The sequence below is a fragment of the Sander vitreus genome, chromosome 9 (genome assembly GCF_031162955.1).
Source record: "Sander vitreus isolate 19-12246 chromosome 9, sanVit1, whole genome shotgun sequence".
Classification (NCBI taxonomy): Eukaryota; Metazoa; Chordata; class Actinopteri; order Perciformes; family Percidae; genus Sander; species Sander vitreus.
In genome coordinates, this window is record NC_135863.1 from 629,339 (window position 1) to 652,773 (window position 23,435).

The 23,435-nt window shown below is 42.0% G+C and overlaps 1 protein-coding gene across 3 annotated transcripts in view; it reads left to right on the top strand.

The window, feature by feature from the left end:
* The first annotated feature begins 3,548 nt into the window (after positions 1–3,548).
* The window catches only part of prrx1b (paired related homeobox 1b), a 34,493-nt gene continuing 14,606 nt past the window's right edge, over positions 3,549–23,435 (top strand). For all 3 annotated transcript variants that reach the window (XM_078258274.1, XM_078258275.1, XM_078258276.1), the window contains exons 1-2: positions 3,549–4,277; positions 16,817–16,992. In XM_078258274.1, coding sequence (XP_078114400.1) covers positions 4,031–4,277; positions 16,817–16,992 — 423 coding nt within the window. In that variant the 5' untranslated portion in view covers positions 3,549–4,030. The remainder of the gene's footprint in view (positions 4,278–16,816; positions 16,993–23,435) is intronic.

Below are 23,435 nucleotides of genomic sequence, written 5' to 3' on the forward strand. Positions count from 1 at the left end.
AACCTGTAGTAGTACACAATCGTATGTGTATTGTTTTGATTACAATGTGCGGAATTACTTTACGTTGCCTATTTATGTCTGTTTATTTCTATTTCTCACCGCCGTCTGTACAGCGCCATTGTTGTTTATGTGTGTGTGACGTCAAAAACTGTAACTGGGAGTACAGCAATCTGGTACGCGTTCACGGGGAGTAAGTTACGGGTTTGGCTGCCGTTCCAGGGCGCTTTCACGGGTAGAAGGTTGTGAAAACGTACAGGTTGCCTGGAACGCAGCATTATATTTACGTTTATAATGACAGCGCCCTCCAGTGGTCATAGTAGTTCTGACGGGAGCAAAGCAGGAAGTAAGGTGACACAGTATAAGACCGCCGCCGAGTTCAGCGTAAGGAGGCAGGTTGGGGGGGGGGGATGGGTCAAACAAACAGGACTTTCACCCAGGAGACCGGGGATCGTGTCCCGTTAGAAAACAAAAGCGAGTTGTTTTGTGACTGTTTTGAAGTCACATGTGGAATCGACGGAAGTAACGTCTGATTTGGGCTTTTAGTTTGTAGCAACAGAGAAGGTAGTCCTATAGTGTATATCAACGACGTTTCATTTCCGGGATTGTTCGGGTGCTGACGGAAATTCCGCCGGATGTCCATTACCTTCCTGTTTTTCTGTGTTGGTGTTCTAAACTCCTGTGAGGACTATGGTTAACTGCTCCTCAGATCTCTGCAGGGTAAATCCAGACAGCTAGCTAGACTATCTGTCCAATCGGAGTTTTCTGTTGCACGACTAAAACAACCTTTGAACGTCCACATGTTCCACCAAAACAAGCTCCTTCCAGAGGCTATTTAGCAGAGGTACCGTGGCTCCGTCCGGAGCTTAGCCCCGCCCAAGACGATTGTGATTGGTTTAAAGAAATGCCAATAATCCAGAGCACGTTTTTTCCCCATCCCTCCTTCGCGGCTCTGTGGAGGAGGGTCTGGCAAAGCGAGACTAGATTTGAACCCAAATCACGATGTTTATCTACGTAAACCTAACTAAGTAGTTTTTGGGCCTGAACCTAACCAACCTTTAACGTGGTTAAAACAGCAACTGTGTAAAAATGTCAACTAGTGCAGCGTTAAATGTTGTGTTCACCAAAAACTAAACTCCTTTCTCCACCACTGTACAGGAGAGGAGGCTTCAGAGGCAGATATCTCAAAACCCAAACTGTCTGCAAGGCTGGATCCCACTGGAGGTAAGTGAAAATGTGTTTTTTTGTGATTTGTGTGCGCTGACCCTGTAATTATGTCATTATTTGTGCACCCGCAATACCAAGGTCCCTTAATTAGGTAAGTATAATGTAACTTAATCTAATTCGGAGGACAAACCTGTTGTTTGTTAACAGCACAGTCAACATCTATGGCTTCATGAATGCCAGGAAAACTCAAAAGTATAAAGTTCATGCTTTCAAAGCTTGGGCCACAGCGACGGTGGCTCTGCAAAATACTCTCTTGAAGGAACTTGATATGGTGGAACATTTGCACCCTGCATGAGAAAACGTCACATACAATATTAGATGAAGTTAACTGTTGACACAATACAGTAACGTGAGCTATTTAAATTAGCTGGATACATGGTTAAACATCTCCGTGTGTACTTGGTCCACAGCAATCCCACCAATCGGTCCCAAAACGTCCCAGTCAGAGAGGAAATGACCTAAACATATTCTTTGTAAATCTTTATAATCATTCCCCGAAAGAACTGAGCAGGTCTGTCTTGTTGAACCATCCCAAGTTTCTTCAAAACATTTCATTTTCAGCGTGTAGCTCGCTAGCTGATATCGGATGTCAGGCTTTTTGATGGGAATGTACTTCTGTTGATCCAGACTACATTAAACCCTTCTAAAACAATTTGGGTTAGCACATTTGGGGGCCCCTGGTGACCCTAAGCAGCTCCTTGCTTACAGTTATTACAGTGCCTTAAATGGGCCGGTACTCACCGGCACTTCTGATTTTTTGTCCACATGCGTACCTTTACTTATATATACAGACTGTATATAGTCTGTCTATGGAAAATCAGATATTGCACCCCCATATAACCGGAATGGAATGTTTTTTTTGTTTCCTAACCACATTTTCAGACACTGCGATGACTGTGAGACCGGCAGTCGAATCGGGCTCCTTAGATCAAATCGTCTTCTAAAAGATACACCTATGAATATAAATATATCCAAGACACATCAGAATAATTAGAATGCCGAATTAGGATACTACCTTTTTTGGTCCTCTTCAGGCACTAGTTATTCATCTAGCCTCTAGATTTCAGCTGCACTTGCTTATATTTGTGTCCCCTGCTGCCCTGACAGCTCAGCCTCATGCACACAGATCTGCAGACAGACTGACTGGCACGGGTTAGGGTTAGGGTTAGGGCACATGGCATTTGGAGGAGTCAGAGCGGGTTTATCAACACACAGACAGTGCTAGCTGACTCTGCTCCTATACTCTCAGCAGCCAGGGTGCTGATGGTGCTGATGTTTCTGCTGAAGGAGGGGGGGGAGGGAGAGAGGGAGAGAGAGAGAGAGAGAGAGAGAGAGAGAGAGAGAGAGAGAGAGAGAGAGAGGGAGAGAAAGAGAGAGAGAGAGAGGGAGAGAGAGAGAGGGAGAGATACGGAGAAAGAGAGAGAGAGAGAGAGAGAGAGAGAGAGAGAGAGAGAGAGAGGGAGAGAGAGGGAGAAAGAAAGAGAGAGGGAGAGAGAGAGAGAGAGAGAGAGAGGGAGAGATACGGGAGAAAGAAAGAGAGAGGGAGAGAGAGAGAGAGAGAGGGAGAGAGAGAGAGAGAGAGAGAGAGAGAGAGAGAGAGAGAGAGAGAGAGAGAGAGAGAGAGAGAGAGAGAGAGAGGGAGAGAGAGAGAGAGAGAGAGAGAGAGAGAGAGAGAGAGAGAGAGAGAGAGAGAGAGAGAGAGAGAGAGAGAGAGAGAGAGAGAGAGAGAGAGATACGGGAGAGAAAGAGAGAGGGAGAGAGAGAGAGAGAGAGAGAGAGAGAGAGAGAGAGAGAGAGAGAGAGAGAGAGAGGGAGAGAGAGAGAGAGAGAGAGAGAGAGAGAGAGAGAGAGAGAGAGAGAGAGAGAGAGGGAGAGAGAGGGAGAGAGAGAGAGAGAGAGAGAGAGAGAGGAGAGAGGGGGAGAGAGAGAGAGATAGAGAGAGGGAGAGAGAGAGAGAGAGAGAGAGAGAGAGAGAGAGAGAGAGAGAGAGAGAGAGAGAGAGAGAGAGAGAGAGAGAGAGAGAGAGAGAGAGAGAGAGAGAGAGAGAGAGAGAGAGAGAGAGAGAGAGAGAGAGAGAGAGAGAGACAGGAGAGGGAGGGAGAGAGAGACATAGAGAGAGGGAGAGAGAGAGAGAGAGAGAGAGAGACACAGAGAGAGACACACAGAGAGAGAGAGACACAGAGAGAGAGAGAGAGAGAGAGAGAGAGAGAGAGAGAGAGAGAGAGAGAGAGAGAGAGAGAGAGAGAGCGCCTGGAGGTGCGGCAGTAACGGCCTGCCTCCCCGCGCCTAGCTGCCGCTCAGCTTGCTGTGCGCGCACACGGAGCTTTGCGCATCTGGTCGTCATCAGTAGCAGCAGCTCCTCCTGCTCAGATGTGACTCAGCCAGAGTGGGAAGACAGCTTCTTCGTCTTCTTCTTCTTCTGCTCAGAGGACTTCTGTGAAAAAACTTCTTCAAAACTTTTCTCTCTGCGGCAGCAGCAGCAGGACGCGCTGATTTTTCTCTTGTTTTGGCGTTGACGCGCGCCGCCGGATGGATTGTGTTTAGGGGTTTGTTGGGGACAAAAGCAGCCGCAGGCGAGGAGAAAACTTTGCTGAAGTTTGTTTAAGCCCTGCGCGGCTAATCTGGATGTGAACAGACCCGCGTTCTGCTCGGAAGAACCGGAGTCTGTCTCTCTCTCTTTCTCTCCCCCTCTCTCTCTCTCTGTGGCTGGTTTGTGGAGGCGCGGATCTTGTTGGCTCGCTTGTGATTCTTCTTTTTCTTCTTCTTATTACCGCACCGTTTCTTTCCGCCGTTCCCCACTTGCGTCATGACTTCTAGCTATGCACATGTAATGGACAGGCAAGCATCGATATCAAACCGCCTGGAGAGTCCGATCACGTCTAACCTGGACAACCTGCAAGCCAAAAAGAACTTCTCGGTGAGCCACCTGTTGGATCTGGAAGAGGCCGGGGAAATGGTCGGCACCCAGGCGGACGAGAGCATCGGGGAGGCGGGGAGGAGTATGCTGGAGTCCCCGGGGCTGACCAGCGGGAGCGACACGACCCAGCAGGAGAGTAAGTTTAAAATAATAATAATAATAATAAATAAATTAAAAAAGGAACTGGAACGGAGCAGAAGAGGTCAAAACTTTCACAACTTTTACAAATATTAAAACTCATCTCTGGTGTGTTTTAGTGCAGAATGTGAAGACAAGGAGTTTTTAGTCTCGATCTAGGGAAAACCCTGCAAAATGTCACAGGAATGTAGTTCTAATGAGCAGCTGACGACTAAAGTCATTTGTTTTCATTATGTTTCTGGCGTGTGCCCGCGTGCGGAGCGCATGAATGGAGCTGTGCAGAAAGCAGCAGCCGCGCGCATGGAAGGAATCCTTTAGTGAGTTTTGGCAATGCATCATCCCTGACGGCCTCCCCCTCCACTCGGCCATTAATTTACCATTAACACTTTGATGTCAGTGAGGTATGGTGATGTTGGTGGACATGGTCAGTGAACTCGGGGGCAATAAATCTCTCTCTCGTGACCTAAACGAGGCCACATTTTTCTGACCTAGCGCGTTTTCATCTTTTTATTTCACAGAATAAAATCGAGTAAATAAAGCATTTATTTTTTAAATACTAAGAGTCACATACCATTAATGCGTCACAAATATGCTAGTTTCATGATAAACATCTGTATTGTATATATATAATTATATATATTTTTCGCTCATCATTCCTCCATGTGTGTTTGCGCAAAAATGAGGCCGATCCAAGCCGCGTTCGGTGCGCTGAGAAGCGGATACTCTTCGCTGAGCTGCCGCTGACGCCCCAGACTGAAAACCACAGAGCTAATATTTGCAACTTTATTGTATAAAAATGTGCCGTTACGTGCCTAAAACTCCGATAAACTCGTCGCTCGCGCTCTCCAAACGCACCGTTGAGAGAGTAAATAAACTCTCCCCCCCCCCTCCTCTTCCTCCTCTCCTCTGCAGCGGCTGACAGAAACGTTACAGGCTTTAATGGGTGTTATTGTTAGTTTTTTAAAAGGCTAAAAATCGTGTGAGAAATATGCGGGAGGAAGTGGCCGGGTCACGTCGTTAATTCACGGTTATTTTCGGCCTGTCAAACACGTTCAGAACGTCGGAGCCTAATCATTTGTCATAATTACCGCGCGTGTCCTCGCGCACACAATTAAGGAATCAAATAACAGCATCTCAGATGGATCGTATCTTAAACTGACTTTAAAATGAATCAGTCATGTTTCGATGAGTAGAAACATTTGGTGCCTTTGTTTCGTATAATGTTGAGGAAAGAGTCCGATTTACGCAAAATTCAGAAATAATAATGACACGTTTTGGAGCCGCTACTCGCGTGATTAACATTTAGTTTTTGTGATTTACTGACAGAAATGTGAAAGCAAAAGATATGACTTTTAAAGTGAATCAGCCGTGTTTGTGGTTTGATTAGAAACATATTTGGGATGTTTTATTTTGTCAAGTTGAGGAACGAGATTTACGCGCGATTTAAGAATAATGAGTCTCTAATCGTGTAATGGACATTTAGTTTTTCTGCTTTTCTGACAGAAACGTGAAAGCAACAGATGCTCTGAATGACTTTGGGCATTTTTTCCTATAATTCTTTTCACAAATCGCCATTAATTTAGGCTATACATCTTGGAAATTCTACAAAAATAACACATTTCAAAGTAAAATGCAAAACATACAGCCTATAATCGTGTATTTAACATTTACTTGTTATGATTTACTGAGAGAAACGTGAACGCAACAGTTGCTCTGAATACCTTTATGCATTTTAAATTAATTTCACAAATCGCCATCAATACATAACTACATCATGGAAAATACTGCACGACTCAAACAACATTTCAAAATAAAATAGCAAACATTTGAACGTATTTCTGTTTCCCATTATGTTAGGGATCAGCAACAGGAGGACTAAATAACTTTGACTGATCGCTGCTAATGACATCAGTCTAATAATTGCACGTGCACGGTGCTGGCCACTCACAGCTGCAGGATGATGATGGTGATGATGAGGATGAGGGAATGGCTTTGATTGGCTGCTGTAAATGTCACCCTGCACGTTTAATTACACGCTTTCTGAGACCAGACCGCCGCTCTGCACGGGACACACAGAGTTCCCTATTTGGGATATTTGGATTTTATATTTGTGTCCACTTGAAGCAAGGCTCACACTCGGAGCTGCCAGCCAGGAACAAAGTGTACATCTCTTTCTAAGCTCCTTATTTTTTTTTTCCGTTTTCAAAGTTTCTATATCAGAAATATAGCCCCAAAATAGCACGGATGGTTCCACACGACGCTCTCTGCATGTAGTTCACTGTGTTATTAAATAAGTGAACTGATTTCCAAACGGTGCCCAGACTAAACTTGGACATGTCTGTGATAATCCATCACTCTGATCTCATAGTCAAAATAATTCACAATTTACTTCTTTAACTAAAATAATGTATAATTTCATATAAATTAGGTGCATTGACCATACATTTACAAAAAAGAGAGTGTAGTAATAGTTTGGAATGAAGTTGGCTGAGACGATGTTAACAGAGAATTGGGTGATCGTTTGTATAAACGTTATAAACTGAACTGGCAACACAGACCGCGGGTCAGTTTGAACCTGAGAGGACACGAGCCTGCATGCTCGACGGGAAGACAACAGATGATAGATAGATTCAACTGTATTGTCATTGTGCAGAGTACACGTACAAAGACAACGACATGCAGTTTGCGTCCAATCAGACGTGCAAAAAGAGCAGAAAAGTGCAATATGATATACAAATATAGACAGGACAAGAAATCTAGTGCAGTGTAGACAGTAGTATACAGTTGGTTTACAGAAGGTGATTTATTAATTAAATATAAATATGTGCAGTGTATTAGCAGTTACCTTATAAGAGCAGAATAAATATGGCTATGTAATATGAACAATGTATGAACATGTACAGATATGTACAGTGTAGCGGGAATACTAATATATATATGCAGTGTATTAACAGAATATATTATAATAAAAACAGAATAAATATGGATATTCAGTATGAACCACATAGACAGATACACAAGGGTTACATTGACAAAAATGTTTGTTTTTTTGTAGCTATATTCTTGCATGCCAAACCTGCCGCGCCACGTTTTCACATGTGCAAAGAAAGCAAGATTTATAACAGCTCAAGTCAAATATTGCATTAAGATATATTCAGCATTTTTTTTATGTTGTCATGTCACCGTTTTTTCTACACAACATCGTGCCCTTTATTTACTTCTGAAGGAGTCATTTAAGTATAGGCTAGGTACAATTTTATATTCATATTTAACAAGTCAAATAAAGTCGTCTTTATGTATGAAGCGCATTTAAGACAACACAAGGAGGCACATAGAAGACAAGATGCATCAAAACAGGAAGTTCTAGGAGAGCATGAATCAAATCAGTAATAGCGATATTAAAAAACAAGGTAGGGAATTAAAATTAAAATGAGAGGATTCAACAGAAGCCGAGCAGCCTCAAACTGAACCAAAAGCAAATGAACAGAGATCGGTTTTTTCGATTCGATTTAAAATATGAAATAGCGGAGCATGGCTCAATATGATTTAATGGAGGCATGACTCAGGGACCGAGATGAAGAGAGGAAGACCATAACTCATAGGCCTAATTTACAGGGGGGGGGGGCGTAGTTACTGGTAGTTACTAACAGTGGCCAGTGCAACCTCCTAAATATCTAATAATATTTTCCTTTACATAAATAGACATTTGCATCATAAATTGACGCAGAAAAGGCACAAGTTGGTGCAGAAAAAGATCACCAGAATGCAGGAAACGAAGATCTGTTGAACCCAAAGTTGCGCCCTTACCATAACTGACTTTATGGCATTTTAATATGTATTTTCATGTCAGTGACACGGTCCCCCTCTCCCAGCAGACACACGTCAGTTTGTTGTTGTTTGTCTGTCGCACTTTTCTCCGTTTGTTGCGTCACCAAAACGGGCGCCCGGACTAATAAAGTGCGTCAGGATTATTATTCGAAACCTCGAGTCTGCTGCTTGGTTGGTTGGTTGATTGGTTGGGGGGGGGGGGATGCGCGGTCTCTGGTCAGCCATGTGCGGCTGCCTTCAGCCTTTACAGCCGCACTTTAGTCAAGAATCAGGAGTCACACACACACACACACACACACACACACACACACACACACACACACACACACACACACACACACACACATCAAACGGAGGAAACAAGATGGAAGGCAGAGGAGAGATTTGTATTTCATCTCAGCTGCAAAATGTTTCCTCAAAAACCACAAATATACAATCTGTCATTTATTTCAAACATCTCATCTTCATGTAAAGTAGAGCTCAGTGTTAACACACAGAGGTCTATCTCGGGGGTCAACAATGGGGGGGAATTAAGATTTGGAGCATATCAACCACTTCATTTCCTGCATTCTGGTGATTTTTTCTGCAACAACTTGTGCCTTTTCTGCATCAATTTATGATGCAAAATGTCTTTATTTATGTAAAGGAAATTATAATTTGATACCATTTTTTTGGGATGGGTTGCACTGGCCAGCTTTGATTATTGGGGGGGGGTTGTAATCCCCCCCCGTAAATTAGGCCTATATATATGTAAAGTGGAGAGGTGGGGTTCAGGTCTGTTCTCTACTCTGGTCATTTCTGCTATGAAGAGGGAAATATTGTTCTTTCTTCGGCAATGTTCTGCATAAAGCAAGAAAATGAAGTAGAGCTGAGTTTAGCACACAGAGGCGGGCTTTCTTCTCATATTTTTTACAGTTTTCTGCATAAAGCAGATACTGCAGCTACGTGTTTACATGAAACGGTATGGCAGGAACATGTTCAGAAGAACACATTAGCATCCAAAAATACAAACCAAAATGCACCTTTTGAAACTCATCTGACAAGTTTTACTTTGCAGATTTACATTTTACAGCCAAAACTTAATGCAGTCATTCAATATTTTTGTTTTGTTTTAATTGTTTTAATCTGTTGTTGTTCCACCCTGGGGGGTTCAGGACCCCCGCAGAGGGGCAGGCAAGATAAACCCCAAAGGTCAAAAAAGATTAACAGGATTAGGAGAGAAAAAGAATCTGCTTCACCAAATGCTGTTTATTTTTCCTGATTGTATTTTTAATCTTTAGTTAAGTCTGAATACATATGAATTGATTTTCTTAAAGACATCCCTCTCCCCAAACACACCCAGCTAAATAAATCAAATGTAGAACCGTTCATACAGCCCACGATGAAAACAAGAAACATACTGAAATAGAACTCTCACTGACGAAAAATAAACCAAAGCATAAAATGTCAAACATAAATCCTTTCCGTGTTCCTGTATTTGTGATTAAACATAGAAATATACAATGACATAATAGGTGGGACAAAATAAACCCTGAGGACCCACCCAACGCTGAAATATTTAAATGATTAAAAGTCAATATAATAAAATAAATAAATACAAAAACACAATGTTAATGGTTTTTTAAAAATATTCCTTTAATATTTTTTTCTTGCTTTATTCAACGTTTTCTACTCTTTCCCCCCAGTATACACACCCCTTAAAACAACTTATTACCACACCTTTTACAATTATTTTTTTCAAAATTCATGGTCAATAAACCTCATTTATATGATTTTAATACCTCATTTTTGAGTTAAAAAGCAGAAATTATGGAATATTTTGACAATTAAGTTTAAATCCGAGGAAGACTTTAGTCAGAGTTTAGTCAGGGAATAGTTTTTAAACCATTTAAACCGTTTTTGTTGTTGTTTTTTTTTCAAATGCTGTAAAATATAATATAACATCTGGAATTCAATGATATTGCGAAGAATGTTGTATTGAACTAACCGTGTTGTATTTTTTTTGGGCAATTTTGGTTAAAAGAAACCCATATTTTTTGTTAAAAACGGGTCACGTTTGACCACGAGGACATCAGGAGGGCTCAGACTTCAGCCAACCAACGACGAGGCACCTGCTTTTATAAAATCCAGGCTGTCAACATATTATATATTCTATATTTAATAACTACATTTACGAGGAGTGATATTATATATCTTGATACACGATTGACATGCAATTTACAAAGATGTTATATTTATAGAAAATAATACATTATAGATAATATTTAAGAATGAATGACATCATTTGTTTGCAGTTCTTAATGTTGACGTGCCACTTAATGACCAGTCACCACTGTATATTATATATTTTATAAGTACATTTAGGAGGAATGCTTCCTCTGCATTCCACCCGTCCTAACTACCTAGGAGCCGCGTGCAGCCATCGTCCAGCTCCAGCTGTAATGTCAGAGCCTATACGTCAAACGGCAACGGCGCCACTTCTCCTTGTCCCTACGGTGGGAGGGAAACCGGCGGAAACACGCAGAGAACTCGCAAACCCCAAACCCTGCAAACTTTAAAACCACTAGATCAAAAACCTATCAGCTATCACCACTGCCATATCACTTCTAAATACAACTTATTTCATTTTGACAGTTTTTTTTACATTTTCTAGATGCCTGCCTCATTTTCAAAATATTACACCAGGGGCGCCCGGATAGCTCAGTTGGTAGAGCAGGCGCCCATATATAAAGGTTTACTCCCTCGAGGCAGCGGGTCCGGGTGTGGCTCCGGCCTGCGGCCCTTTGCTGCATGTCATTCCCCCCCTCTCTCTCCCCTTTCATTTCGTCAGCTGTCCTGTCAATAAAGGCCTAAAAATGGCCAAAAAATAATCTTAAAAAACAAAAAAAAAACAAAATAGCACATGGGCTTGCACCTCCACCACTGGGTGAATGTATAGACAGAAGAACAGTAGTGGCAACTAGGGCAACTAGGGCAGCCACCAGGGGAGACTGTGTTGTACAGTATAGACGTTCAGTAGTAAGTTTGGCCAAACAGCCTCCTCAGTACGGGCCTCACATTATTGGAACTGCCTTCCTATTGAACTCAGAGAAAGAACCAGCTGTCTATCATTTAACGTCACACTCAGGAGATGGATTCAAAACAATCAAAACTGCAATCATCAATAGCTGGTTTACCTCATCCTAGGTACTGCCCTTCTTTGTATTGTACTTATTTTTTATATTTTTATTTTGTCCCTCTCTCTCTTCTCTATCTTCTTTTTTAATTTGCTCTCTAGCTTTCTTGCATTCTTTTTTATTAATATAATATGAGGATGTGTTGACCTACCAAGGGACAACAGATGAAAATGAGCTTTATTTTGGCACATTTACATTTTGAGTGTAAACTAAAAATGTCAATTGATGTGCATTGTCCCTTTTAAATAAACAAATAAATAAAAGAAACCCCACACAGAAAAGATCCTGCCCGGCCCGGCCTGGCCCGGCCTGGGGATCGTACTCTAGCAGCTGTGAGGCCGCTGTAACCACTGAGCCACCGTGTGCCGTTGTGTATGCAGAGCTTTGAGTCCCTCAGATGCTCAGGCTGCAGGGGATCTGAGGGAGCTGAGAGACGGGACGCTCACTCATTTAACACTTGTGTTTTCCTCGGGTCAAATGACATCAGTATAACGGGTTTCTTCAACCAAATTTCCCCCCAAAAATAACATGGATGCGTGCATGTACGTTGGCTTCCATACAACGTCCTGCGCAGGTAAAGTGAATCATTACTGCCATTGAATTTTGGGAGTTTTATTCAATTTTATAGCATTTTGATAGAAAAAAACTGAAATGGTTTTAAAACAGCATCCAGTCACTGATTATCCATCAACATCCTCTGATCAAAATTATTCATAATTTCAGCTTTTTCTAAACTCAAAATAATGTCATTTCAATCAGGTTTATTGACCATGAATTATTTTTAAAAAGCGCCAAAACTGTTATTTTTTTATTTTGACCCTGGAGGACAACAAGTTGACGGCCAATATGAAGACAACACGAGGGTTAAAACCATCTCAACATCACTTGTAGAGCTGATAGAAAAGCACTGCAATGACTTCTATGATTCAATTAACACAAAAATGTGTGTGTGTGTCTGTGTATGATCACAGTCTTTTTCCCTGTGAAAAAGACTGTGTATGTGTGTGTGTGTGTGTGTGTGTGTGTGTGTGTGTGTGTGTGTGTGTGTGTGTGTGTGTGTGTGTGTGTGTGTGTGTGTGTGTGTGTGTGTGTGTGTGTGATCACAGCCTTTTTCTGGATGTGAAAGTGTTATTTTGCGGTCTTGTTGGTTCCACCCTGCAGGAGCATTTAGTCTGAACATTTAGACACACGATGCATCTGGAAGGTGCAACACGGATTATATATTTATCTTGCTGTGCACACTGTGGCTCCGTCTGCATTTCTCCGTTTTATTTAGATCATTTGTTTAGATAAATCTAAATAAAATAGAGAAATATGGAGCCACTTGTTTCTTACTTTCAAGTGTACTTCCAGTGATCACTACAACTCTTTGTGTGCATTCATTTGTTAATATATTCCATTTTGCTTTTATTATGTCCGCCAACGAGGCAATGTTTTCGGTTGGGTTTGTCTGACTGTCAGCAGGATTACGGAATACGGAAAAACTACTTCCCTGATTTTTGTGAGACTTGGTGGAAGGGTGTAGCACGGGCCGAGGAAGAACTCCTACATTATTTTTCACTTTCACTGCTACGTTGTGAGCTATAGGGCTCGGCCTTGGCGGAGGTCTGCGCTCTCTGAGTGTCTTATAGTTGTCTGTGTTTTGAGATAACTGTCTCTGACATTTCGGGCCTTCGCGATGAAGATGAATAAGATTTAGTTGCACAAAACTTCACTGAGGATAATCCACAGAGCGCACTGTCTCAGAGTAGATGGGACATTGTTTCCAGAAGAAAAAGTTACTGTGGAATTCTTGTAATGAGCACTGCAAATATGTCTTTTATTTTTATCTTTTGGCTGAACACAGCGATGAGGCAGGGCATTTTTCTTGTACTTTATTATCAAAGGGCAATGAGACTGAAAGTAATCCTCATAAAAGTAAACAAGACAAACAAGGGTAAATACAGAATCATTATTACAGGAAATAAGACAAAACTCACTGTTCAAAACTCACTTTTTACTGTGGAAGAGATTTCTATTTTAGTCCGCCCACATAAGATAAAACGGTTGCCATAAGAGAGAGAGAACTTGTCAGCCGAGCCTTTAACGGTGTACTTTATTTTTTCTAGGTGGAGAAATTGCAAAAACATCAAGTGGATATTGGATAAGGCGTCTTGGCAGGACATTTCTTTGAAATCATCACAGTCATTTTGTGTATTTTCTTTTCTTAGTACTATTTTTTGGGTATGTTTGCAGAAAGAGAGAGAGAGAGAGAGAGAGAGAGAGAGAGAGAGAGAGAGAGAGAGAGAGAGAGAGAGAGAGAGAGAGAGAGAGAGAGAGATGCAACTAAGGTCGAAGGTCAGGTTGAAAATAGGGACGTTGTCGTTTACGTGCTACGCCACAGCGACGGCCGCCACTTTGAATCGGTAGTAATCTGCATCCAAACACACAGAGGATTGTGTACTCTTCTGCTCTCTTTACTTCCAGCTGCTGTGCTATCATCAGATTATCAGAGATGCAAACAGCGTTCAGATTTCAGATCTCGCACCTCCTGTCACTGTTTAAATGTTGATGACGGTGAAGCTCTCGATCAAAACCTGCATCTTAAAGGTGCTCCCAATCTTAAGTGTGCATCCGTGGGAAGATCATTCGTGTTGTCTTCTCCGACCATGCACTGGTTGTCCCTGCGGGTCAAAATAGAAAATTAACACGTTAATTGTAATGTTTTTTTTTCTTCTGGTGATTTTGACATTTTTTCTGATTTTTTTTGTCCATTTTTTTGACACTTTTTCCACTTATTTTGTCAGTTTTTTTATTTTTACCGTTGATGGTTTTTCCCACTACCACCAGTACTGTAAACACGCCACGGACACCAACTTATTACCACTAGTGTTACACTTATTTTTTCATGGTCAATAAACCTCGTTGGATTTTTAAATTCTATCTAATTTTTGAGTCCAAAAAGCTGAAATTATGAATTATTTTGACTAATATTAGAGGAATGTATGTTGATGGATAATCACAGACTCGTGTATGTCAAAGTTGAGTCAGAATACTGTTTAGAAAGAAAATAAAACAACTCAAAATTCAATGAAAGTAGTGATCATTAACTGTAGCTGCGAACCTGGAACCATCCATGTTATTTTCTCGGTAATTTGGTTGGAAAAGAAACCCATATTTTTTTTTAAATATAGACATTTTGATAACGGGTCCATTTTGACCCCGAGAACAACAGGAGGGTTAGGTTGCATCAGACAGACAGGTCCAACTCAACGTTATGTTTGGCTTATATTAAAGAACTACCATTAACGTATGAAGAGTTATCGATATATATATATATATATATAAATGTGTAAGCAGTATTTAAATGCTCATTCAAAGTGACCAGTATTCTATTGGGTTGTTTAAATATTACAATACAGAATATCTTTGGTATGTAACATACAACAAAGAATGACTGTGTTGTTATTCTCCCCCTCTGCAGATTTTGAAACTGTGAAAACCGTACTAACAATATACCAGGAGACATTAAAAACTCTTCATTATGATCCTTTCTTACTGGGATGAACTTCAATGTTGCATCCTTTAAAGCTCTGTTATTATTGTCATTTCTGATTGTGGTCTTGAAGCAGAAAACGCAGCGCTTTCAAGCCGGGGAGGGGACTTCCCTTCCTGGGGAAAACAAAAGACTCTCCCAGGAAACGCGTGTTTGTTCCTCGGGAATGTTAAAATCCAAACCACGATCTTTTTCCTAAAGTTAGTCGGTTTTGGTGTCTAACCTTAAAGTGCTCATATTATGCTCATTTTCAGTTTCATAATTGTATTTAGAGGTTATATCAGAATAGGTTTACGTGGTTTAATTTTCAAAAAACAACATATTTTAGTTGTACTGCACATTGCTGCAGCTCCTCTTTTCACCCTGTGTTCAGGTCTCTGTTTTAGCTACAGAGTGAGACCTCTCACTTCTGTTCCATCTTTGTTGGGAGTCACACATGCTCAGTAGCTAGGTAAGGACTACTAGCCAGTCAGAAGCAGAGTATGAGGGCGTGCCCTGACAGTAGCTAGGTAAGGACTACTAGCCAGTCAGAAGCAGAGTATGAGGGCGTGCCCTGACAGTACCTAGGTAAGGACTACTAGCCAGTCAGAAGCAGAGTATGAGAGCGTGTCCCTGACAGTACCTAGGGTAAGGACTACTAGCCAGTCAGAAGCAGAGTATGAGGGCGTGTCCCTGACAGTACCTGAGTAAGGACTACTAGCCAGTCAGAAGCAGAGTATGAGGGCGTGTCCCTGACAGTACCTAGGTAGGGACTACTAGCCAGTCAGAAGCAGAGTATGAGGGCGTGCCCTGACAGTACCTAGGTAAGGACTACTAGCCAGTCAGAAGCAGAGTATGAGAGCGTGCCCTGACAGTAGCTAGGTAAGGACTACTAGCCAGTCAGAAGCAGAGTATGAGGGCGTGCCCTGACAGTACCTAGGTAAGGACTACTAGCCAGTCAGAAGCAGAGTATGAGGGCGTGTCCTGACAGTACCTAGGTAAGGACTACTAGCCAGTCAGAAGCAGAGTATGAGGGCGTGCCCTGACAGTAGCTAGGTAAGGACTACTAGTCAGTCAGAAGCAGAGTATGAGGGCGTGCCCTGACAGTAAATAGGTAAGGACTACTAGCCAGTCAGAAGCAGAGTATGAGGGCGTGCACAGTGAACTGTTTTCTGTTGGAGATGATAAGTCCCTTTGGGGTGGACTTTGGACTTTTTCACTTTATAAACCTATAACATGCACAAAAAAGATATATGACACAATAAAGGAAAGGGGAAAAGCCAAAACGTATAATATGAGCACTTTAACTGTCGTCGCCACTTGCAATCACTTTTTGCCGGCTAAACTCAACTAGCAACGACCACTGAAACGACCCGACAGCACGGAGCTCTGTGACCGGGCGTCAGTCACCTCTTTTCAAAAGATATCATATGAATTGGTGTGCATACATTTGCGTACGATATTGTACGAACCCTTCAATCAGAATGCGTTGTTTTATGGTAGGCCTACTAGTCTCGCATCACCAGACCTTCCTCCACAGCGCTGCGGAAGAGGGTCTAGCTAGTCCACACAGCATTCTGGGATGGGAGGAAAACTGGCTCTGGTTTATTGGCATTTCTTTAAACAAATCACAATCGTCTTGTGCGGCGCTAAGCACCGGGAAAAGCTGCGGTACCGCTGGAAAACAGCCTCGGGAAGGAACTTGTTTTGGTGGAACGTGTGTACGTTCAAAGGTTGTTTTAGTCGTGCAACAGAAGACTCAGATTGGACAGATAGTCTAGCTAGCTGTCTGGATTTACCCTGCAGAGATCTGAGGAGCAGTTAACCATAGTCCTCAGAAATCTACTGGAGGTTATAACGCCATCACAAAGAAAGAGGGACATCCGGCGGAATTTCCGGCGGCACCAGAGCGATAAGAAACTTCGTTGCCGATATAGACTATAGGCCTACTTTCTCTGTAGCTACAATCTAAAAGCCCTGCAGATGTTCTAAAAGTTCTCCTTCCTCCTCCCCTTGTAGATGAACAGATGAACACGGAGGAGAAAAAGAAGAGGAAGCAGCGCAGGAACAGGACCACCTTCAACAGCAGCCAGCTCCAGGCTCTGGAGCGAGTGTTTGAGAGGACACACTACCCCGACGCCTTCGTCAGAGAGGACCTGGCCCGCCGCGTCAACCTCACCGAGGCCAGAGTCCAGGTGAGCAAAACAAAAACACATTCAGGGACTTTTATTTTGACACGTCCTCCCCTCTTAAGGCAGTTACACACCAACCAGACGGCCGACCGTCGGCAGAAAAGGCAGTTGGACTGATCAGTCTCCCCGAGTTGGTCAAAAAAATGCCTCAGAACACCGAAGAGACGAGACGTAATACGTCTCCATAACAGCAGGCGGCGCTAATCTGTATTGTCTCCCAAAAAATGAAAACCGCCAGCTGATTGGACGAACGTGTCACGTGGGTCTGGTTTCTCCGGAAATTCACAGCCAGACTGTCATGGCGGCTCGTTCAGAATACGATCTCATATTGGACTAAAATAGTTCACCGAAACGTGTTTCTGAAAACATTTGAAGAGAGAAATAGGCCGTGCAGCTGCTGAATCTGTCTTCATTTCAGATCAACAAAGGTCAGTTTAAAAGATTTTAGTCCGATTTTGAGAGACTTAGTCACGCTCATCCTGCTCGCCATTTCCAGGTGAGTCCCGACTGCCCTGTCTCTGACTGAGCATGTCAGGTCGGCCAAAATGAAGGCCGACAGCTGCTCCAACGGACGACGGCACGGAACACACCGAACAGACTCGAGTCACTGACCGCGCCAGACTGTCCTACGGCCGATAATCGGTGTGTAACTGCTTTTACAAAACAAATCCCTTATTCCTCGATCCTGTGAAGGTTTTTTTCTCCAGCAGCAGTGATTTATCAGACAGCTTTAACCTTTGATCAAAGAAAAAGAAGCTAAAAAACTCATCAGATTTGAAAGAAAGCCGAGTCATGAAGTAGGAAGAGACCTGTGGGCATTAAACAACTTTAGGGACACCGAAATAACCGGATATTTATAGACACACGGACACAGAAACTGCTTTATTTGGTACATCAAAAACCATTCTTGACGGGGCGCCCTGGTAGCTCACCTGGTTGAGCGTGCGCCCCATGTCCTTACTGCAGCGGCCCGGGTTCAATTCCAAACCGCGGACCTTTACTGCAAGTCATTCCCCCTCTCTCTCTCCCCCCATTCCTGTCTACAGCTGTCCTATCAATTAAAGGCAAAAAAGAAAAATATTCTTAAGGCTTTGTCTCCCTGTGGGTCCGCAGGACTCACAGCAGGATTTATTAAATGATTCATCAATCAATCAGTCAATCAACGTTTATTTATTTAACCTTTTACAGCAGGGGTGTCAGACATATGGCCCTTGGGCCAGAACGGGCCCGCCAAAGGGTCCAATCAGGCCCACTGGATGACTTTGCAAATCGTTTAAATTGCAGAGAAGTAATTAATAATAGTAATTAACTCTGTGGCAGATAAAGTTTCTGATCTTTCTGGAGTAGTTTACTGGTCTGGCCCACTTGAGATCAAATAAGGGGGATGTGGCCATTGAACTAAAATGAGTTTGATACCCCTGCTTTACAGCAACCAGCAGGTATGTAAAGTGCTTAACATCTAGGACCAAGAATAAAAACATAACGCACAGTAAGATCAGAAAAGGGAACATAAGAGCAGGAGGAAGAAAGGGGAAAATGTCACATCGCTACTATGTATTCAAAGCCATTCTAAAGAAATACGTTTTGAGGGTTATATTTAAAAAGAGCTGCGTCTGTAATAGTGTGAATGTCAGGTGGGAAAGCTGTTCCAAAGTCTCGGGGGCAGCAACCGTAAAAGCGTGATCAGCCCCACGGTTTGTACCTTGACTTTGGGACTTCTAAAATAAGTTCATTGGATGTCCGCAATGACCCGTTGTTCTCACGAAGGGTTAAGATCTGGGTCAGATAAGCCGGGGCGTGACGGAGAGTTATGAACAGCTGAGTTTGTTTGTTTGTTTGATCAACAGAGCAGCAGAACCAGCCGGTTATTGGAGAGAAGTTTTCTTAGAAACTGGAGCACATGTAGTCCCAAAACAGGACACGTCTCTCTCCATCATCTGTTAGCTCTTACACTTATACATTCAATCCTACGTAATGGCTCCTACTTATCAGGACGTATTAACCATCCTGTGTCTGTGTCTGTGTGTGTGTGTGTGTGTGTGTGTGTGTGTGTGTGTGTGTGTGTGTGTGTGTGTATGAAGAACCCATGACACTACCCACTACCAAGGGCGTAACTTTGGGTTCAACATTAGTGGGGGGGGGTTGAGAGCTCCAACTATCTAGGGTGGTCCCGGGACATGTGTGCATGTATTTAAATTTTTTTTTAATCGATAAAAACATTGAAAAAATTGTCGAAAACAAACTCGAGAAAAGAGACTCAAGCGTCCAAAAGCGACAAATGTCGGAAAAAGCAACAAATACTTCGAAAAAAGCGCTACAGACTTCGAAAAAATTGTCCAAAAAAAACTCAAAAAGGAAGACAAAAACGTCCCAAAAATTGTCCTAAAAAACCTTGAAAACGGCGACAAAAATGTTGAAAAAATGGCAAATTCATTCAAACATCGAAAAGGAACAAAAACTTTGGCTTTGTGGAAGACTTAGGTGCCCGTTTGGCGGGAGGTTTAAGCATCCTTTCCTCAAGAAAATGTGAAGTTTTTGAGTAAAACAAAATGTAGTTTGTGTCTCCTTTTGGCATTGTGTCTCTTTTTGGTCCTTGGGGTTGTTTTGGCTCTCTGTGGTCATTTGGCGTCTCTTTGTGAGTCGGTTTGTGTCCCTTTGCGGTAGTTTTGAGTCTTTTTTCTCTCCATCATTTAGGACCGTTATTATCACCATATCTGTGTCTGAAACATTGGAAAAGCTAGAGCGGATAATACATAAATAACCCTCAGAAAGCTTAAAGAGAAAACTTAAAGCTAAAGAAGTCCAACTACAGTCATAAGATCTGAGGGAAGTCTTTCAGTTACATTCATTTGGCTCAGTTGCTGCACCTAAACCTTATAATGGTGGAGAAAACCCTGCTGTTAACATGTTTATGTTTTGTATAAGGAGGTGATAGGAACGTGTCAGCGCCTCACAAACATGATCTCTGATAGAGGGGAGTCTGTGAGCGCTTTTGTAAACTCCCCAAAGGGGCTGGATGTGATCACCAAAGTGGATGTAATGATGTCTAATTTCCTCAGCGGTTTACAGATCAGTGATAAACGCCAAATGTGCAACACATGACGGCGGCAGCAAAACAGGAGCTAATATGACGCAGTCATCGGCATAATGAGTGACATAACAACCTAGTTATATTCTTAATGCAACTAGAAGTTTTTACTGATATTGGTCTTTGGGAAATTGTAGTAGTGGGAATAGGTGTAGATTACAACCCCCTCAGTAATCACAACTGGGCTTTTTCTAAAGTTTTCTGTTCCTTTTTAATGTTTTTGCTGCTTTTTTTCAACATTTTGGTTACTGTTTTCAAGGTTTTTTTGGACAATTTTTTCCAATGTTTTTATCGCTGCAAAAAAATAAATACATGCATACATGTCCCGGGACCTCCATAGATAGTTGGAGATTTCAACCCCCCCCCACCAATGTTGAACCCAAAGTTACGCCCTTGGTAGTGGGTAGTGTCACACACACACACACACACACACACACACACGCACACACACACACACACACACACACACACATATACATACACACATACACACACGCACACACACACACACACACACACACACACACACACACACACACACACACACACACACACACACACACACACACACACACACACACACACACACACACACACACACATATACATACACATACACACACACACACACACACACACACACACATACACGCGCACACACACACACACACACACACACACACACACACACACACACACACACACACACACGCACACACACACACACACACACATATACATACACACACGCACACGCACACACACACACACATACACATACACACACACGCACACACACACACACACACACACACACACGCACGCACACACACACACACACACATGGGTGTAGATTTGGGGGGCTGCAGGGGACACATCCTCGTTAATATTTAGAATACCCTCCAATAAAAACAGGACGACTTCTATTCCCACAAACTGCTAACGATGCCTCCGGTAAAGGAGCAGTCTGCAAACTCACCAGCATCGGTTGCAATCTCACATCAAATGGAAGGAAGATGAATCAACTCTGCACCGTTTCAGCCATAGACGTAATTTACAGGAGAGAATAATCCATTCTGGCTTTTTTTTTTCTTTTTCTTGCCCTTTTGGACATTCTTGTCGCGTTTTAAATGTTTTTTAATTTCACTTTTTTTTGTTTTATTTTTGGAAGGTTTTAGTACTTTTTCCTAATTTTTTCGCACCTTTTCTGATATTTTGTAGCTTTTTTTTTGACAATTGTTTTGATATTTTTGTCTCCCTTCTGGTGTTTTAATCCTGAGTTTTTGTCGCCTTTTTGAAGTTTTTTTTTCAATGTTTTCGTTCCTTTTTTCCATTTTTTTTCTTACAATTTTTTCCATGTTTTTGTCGCTTTTCTCAATCCATGAAGAGATGTCCCGGGACTTCCCTAGATAGTTGCAGACCTCAACCCCCCCAATGTTGAACCCAAAGTTACCGCCCTTGTTTGAAGCAGGAAAAGCAAGTACTGTGACATTTCCAACATAAATTGGAGCGTAAAAAATCACCAGAATGCAGGAAATATAGTGTTTGATGTGCACAAATGTGACTTGAGTCTAACAAACGAATTAATAAAGCTGCTTTAGTTTCTATATGAATTATGAACGCTTTAGTGCAACTGAAAATAACCTTTAGTTCCACTGATATAGAACCGAGACTGAGATATTATGACATATTTTACCACAAAACATAAATGAAATACAGTTGAAGAATGAAATAAGTGGAGGAGTTTGTCTAACCAGCCAACTCAAGGAACAAAAGCCTGAATATAAAGCCTTTGATGCTGAAACCGGCGAACGCAAAGAAGACTCTTCCGATTAGTTAGCGAGTTTTCATTTTATTTAAAGTCCCAGTGTGTAACGTGTTTAGTTGTTCATTATCAAAATCTGTGTTGCCCATTCACAAACTTCTCCTTTTTCATGAATATTTACCACCACCATCAATTCCAAGTATTCCTTTTGGCTTGAAATTTTACATTTGCATTCACATGAACTGGGGTAGACTCTCCATATTCATGCTCCATCTTGAAATACGTTAGCCGGTAAGGGACATACAGGACATACTGCTCCACCCTTCACGTTTTCTCTGTCACATGATAAACTCACAGCTGCTGCTAATGCTGCTAACGGGTATCGTAGCTTCCCGGCCCCCGGCAGGTTTGAAGAAGGAAACATGGAGGACCAACACGTACTCAAAATCCAGATTTCAGGAACATAGCTGTAGCTGTAGCTGTAATACGTACTTTGAACTGCGTGGTGCGAGAGAGTTGATTGCGATATATGATCTCAACGCTAGATGGGAGAAATTCCTACACATTGGACCTTTAATCATTTTTATTTGTCAAGAACAATACATATAGGCGTCGTTACATCTAAAGTGAAACAGATGCAATGTATGTAAGACTTCTAGGCTCAGGCTACCTTGCAGTCCTTGTCCTTGGTCAGGCTTTTAGGAATGACATGCGTGGTACAACACTATAAAATAGAAGTACAAACTAACAGCTGAAGCAGACAAACAGGCAGTCACAGATGCATAAAAAATGCTAAAGCGACCACGGAGCAGCAGCCACGTACAGTACACGCATAGACCGACGACACAGCCGACTGAGGCAGCAACCAAGATGGTTCAAAGCCGACAATTAAAGCAGTCACATAAATACATCTCTACAGATACATAATATGTATACATAACAACATCTCTCCTGTTGTCGTCGAGTCAAATCAGACCCATTTTCAAAGTGTCTATATCAGAAATTTTGATTTCTTTCAACCAAATTGCCTAAAATGAACATAGATGGTATAAGTAAATGAAGGATCAGTTCACTACTTTCATTGACTTTTGGGTGTTTTATTCAATTTTATAGCATATTTAGGTTTATTGACCCTGAATTCCAAGAATAAGTGTAAAAGCAAGTACTGCGCAAGGCTCGGTCTATAGTAGACTGCACAAACCACCCCCTTCACTCTGAGTTTGTAATACTCCCCTCAGGTCGCAGATTTAGAGTACCTCGTTTCAAGACCAATAGGAGTAAAAACTCCTTTGTCCCATGTGCAATAAATCAGCTTAATTTGCACATGTAATGTAGTACTTTGTTTTGTTTTTAGAGATTGCTCCAGTGGTGATAACTTGTGTTGTGTGTATTACATACAGGAAACCTTTGTTGTACTTATGTCTTGGATTGTTGCCTCTATTTGTATGTTGCTTGAATGTGTTTGTTTCTTTTTCTCTTTCACTCCTGACTGCAAAGTTTCCCATTTAGGATAATAAAGTAAACTGAAAACTTGTGGTATAAGTTGGTAATAGGGGGAAAAGGGTCAAACGTAAAAGTGACAAAAATGTGACA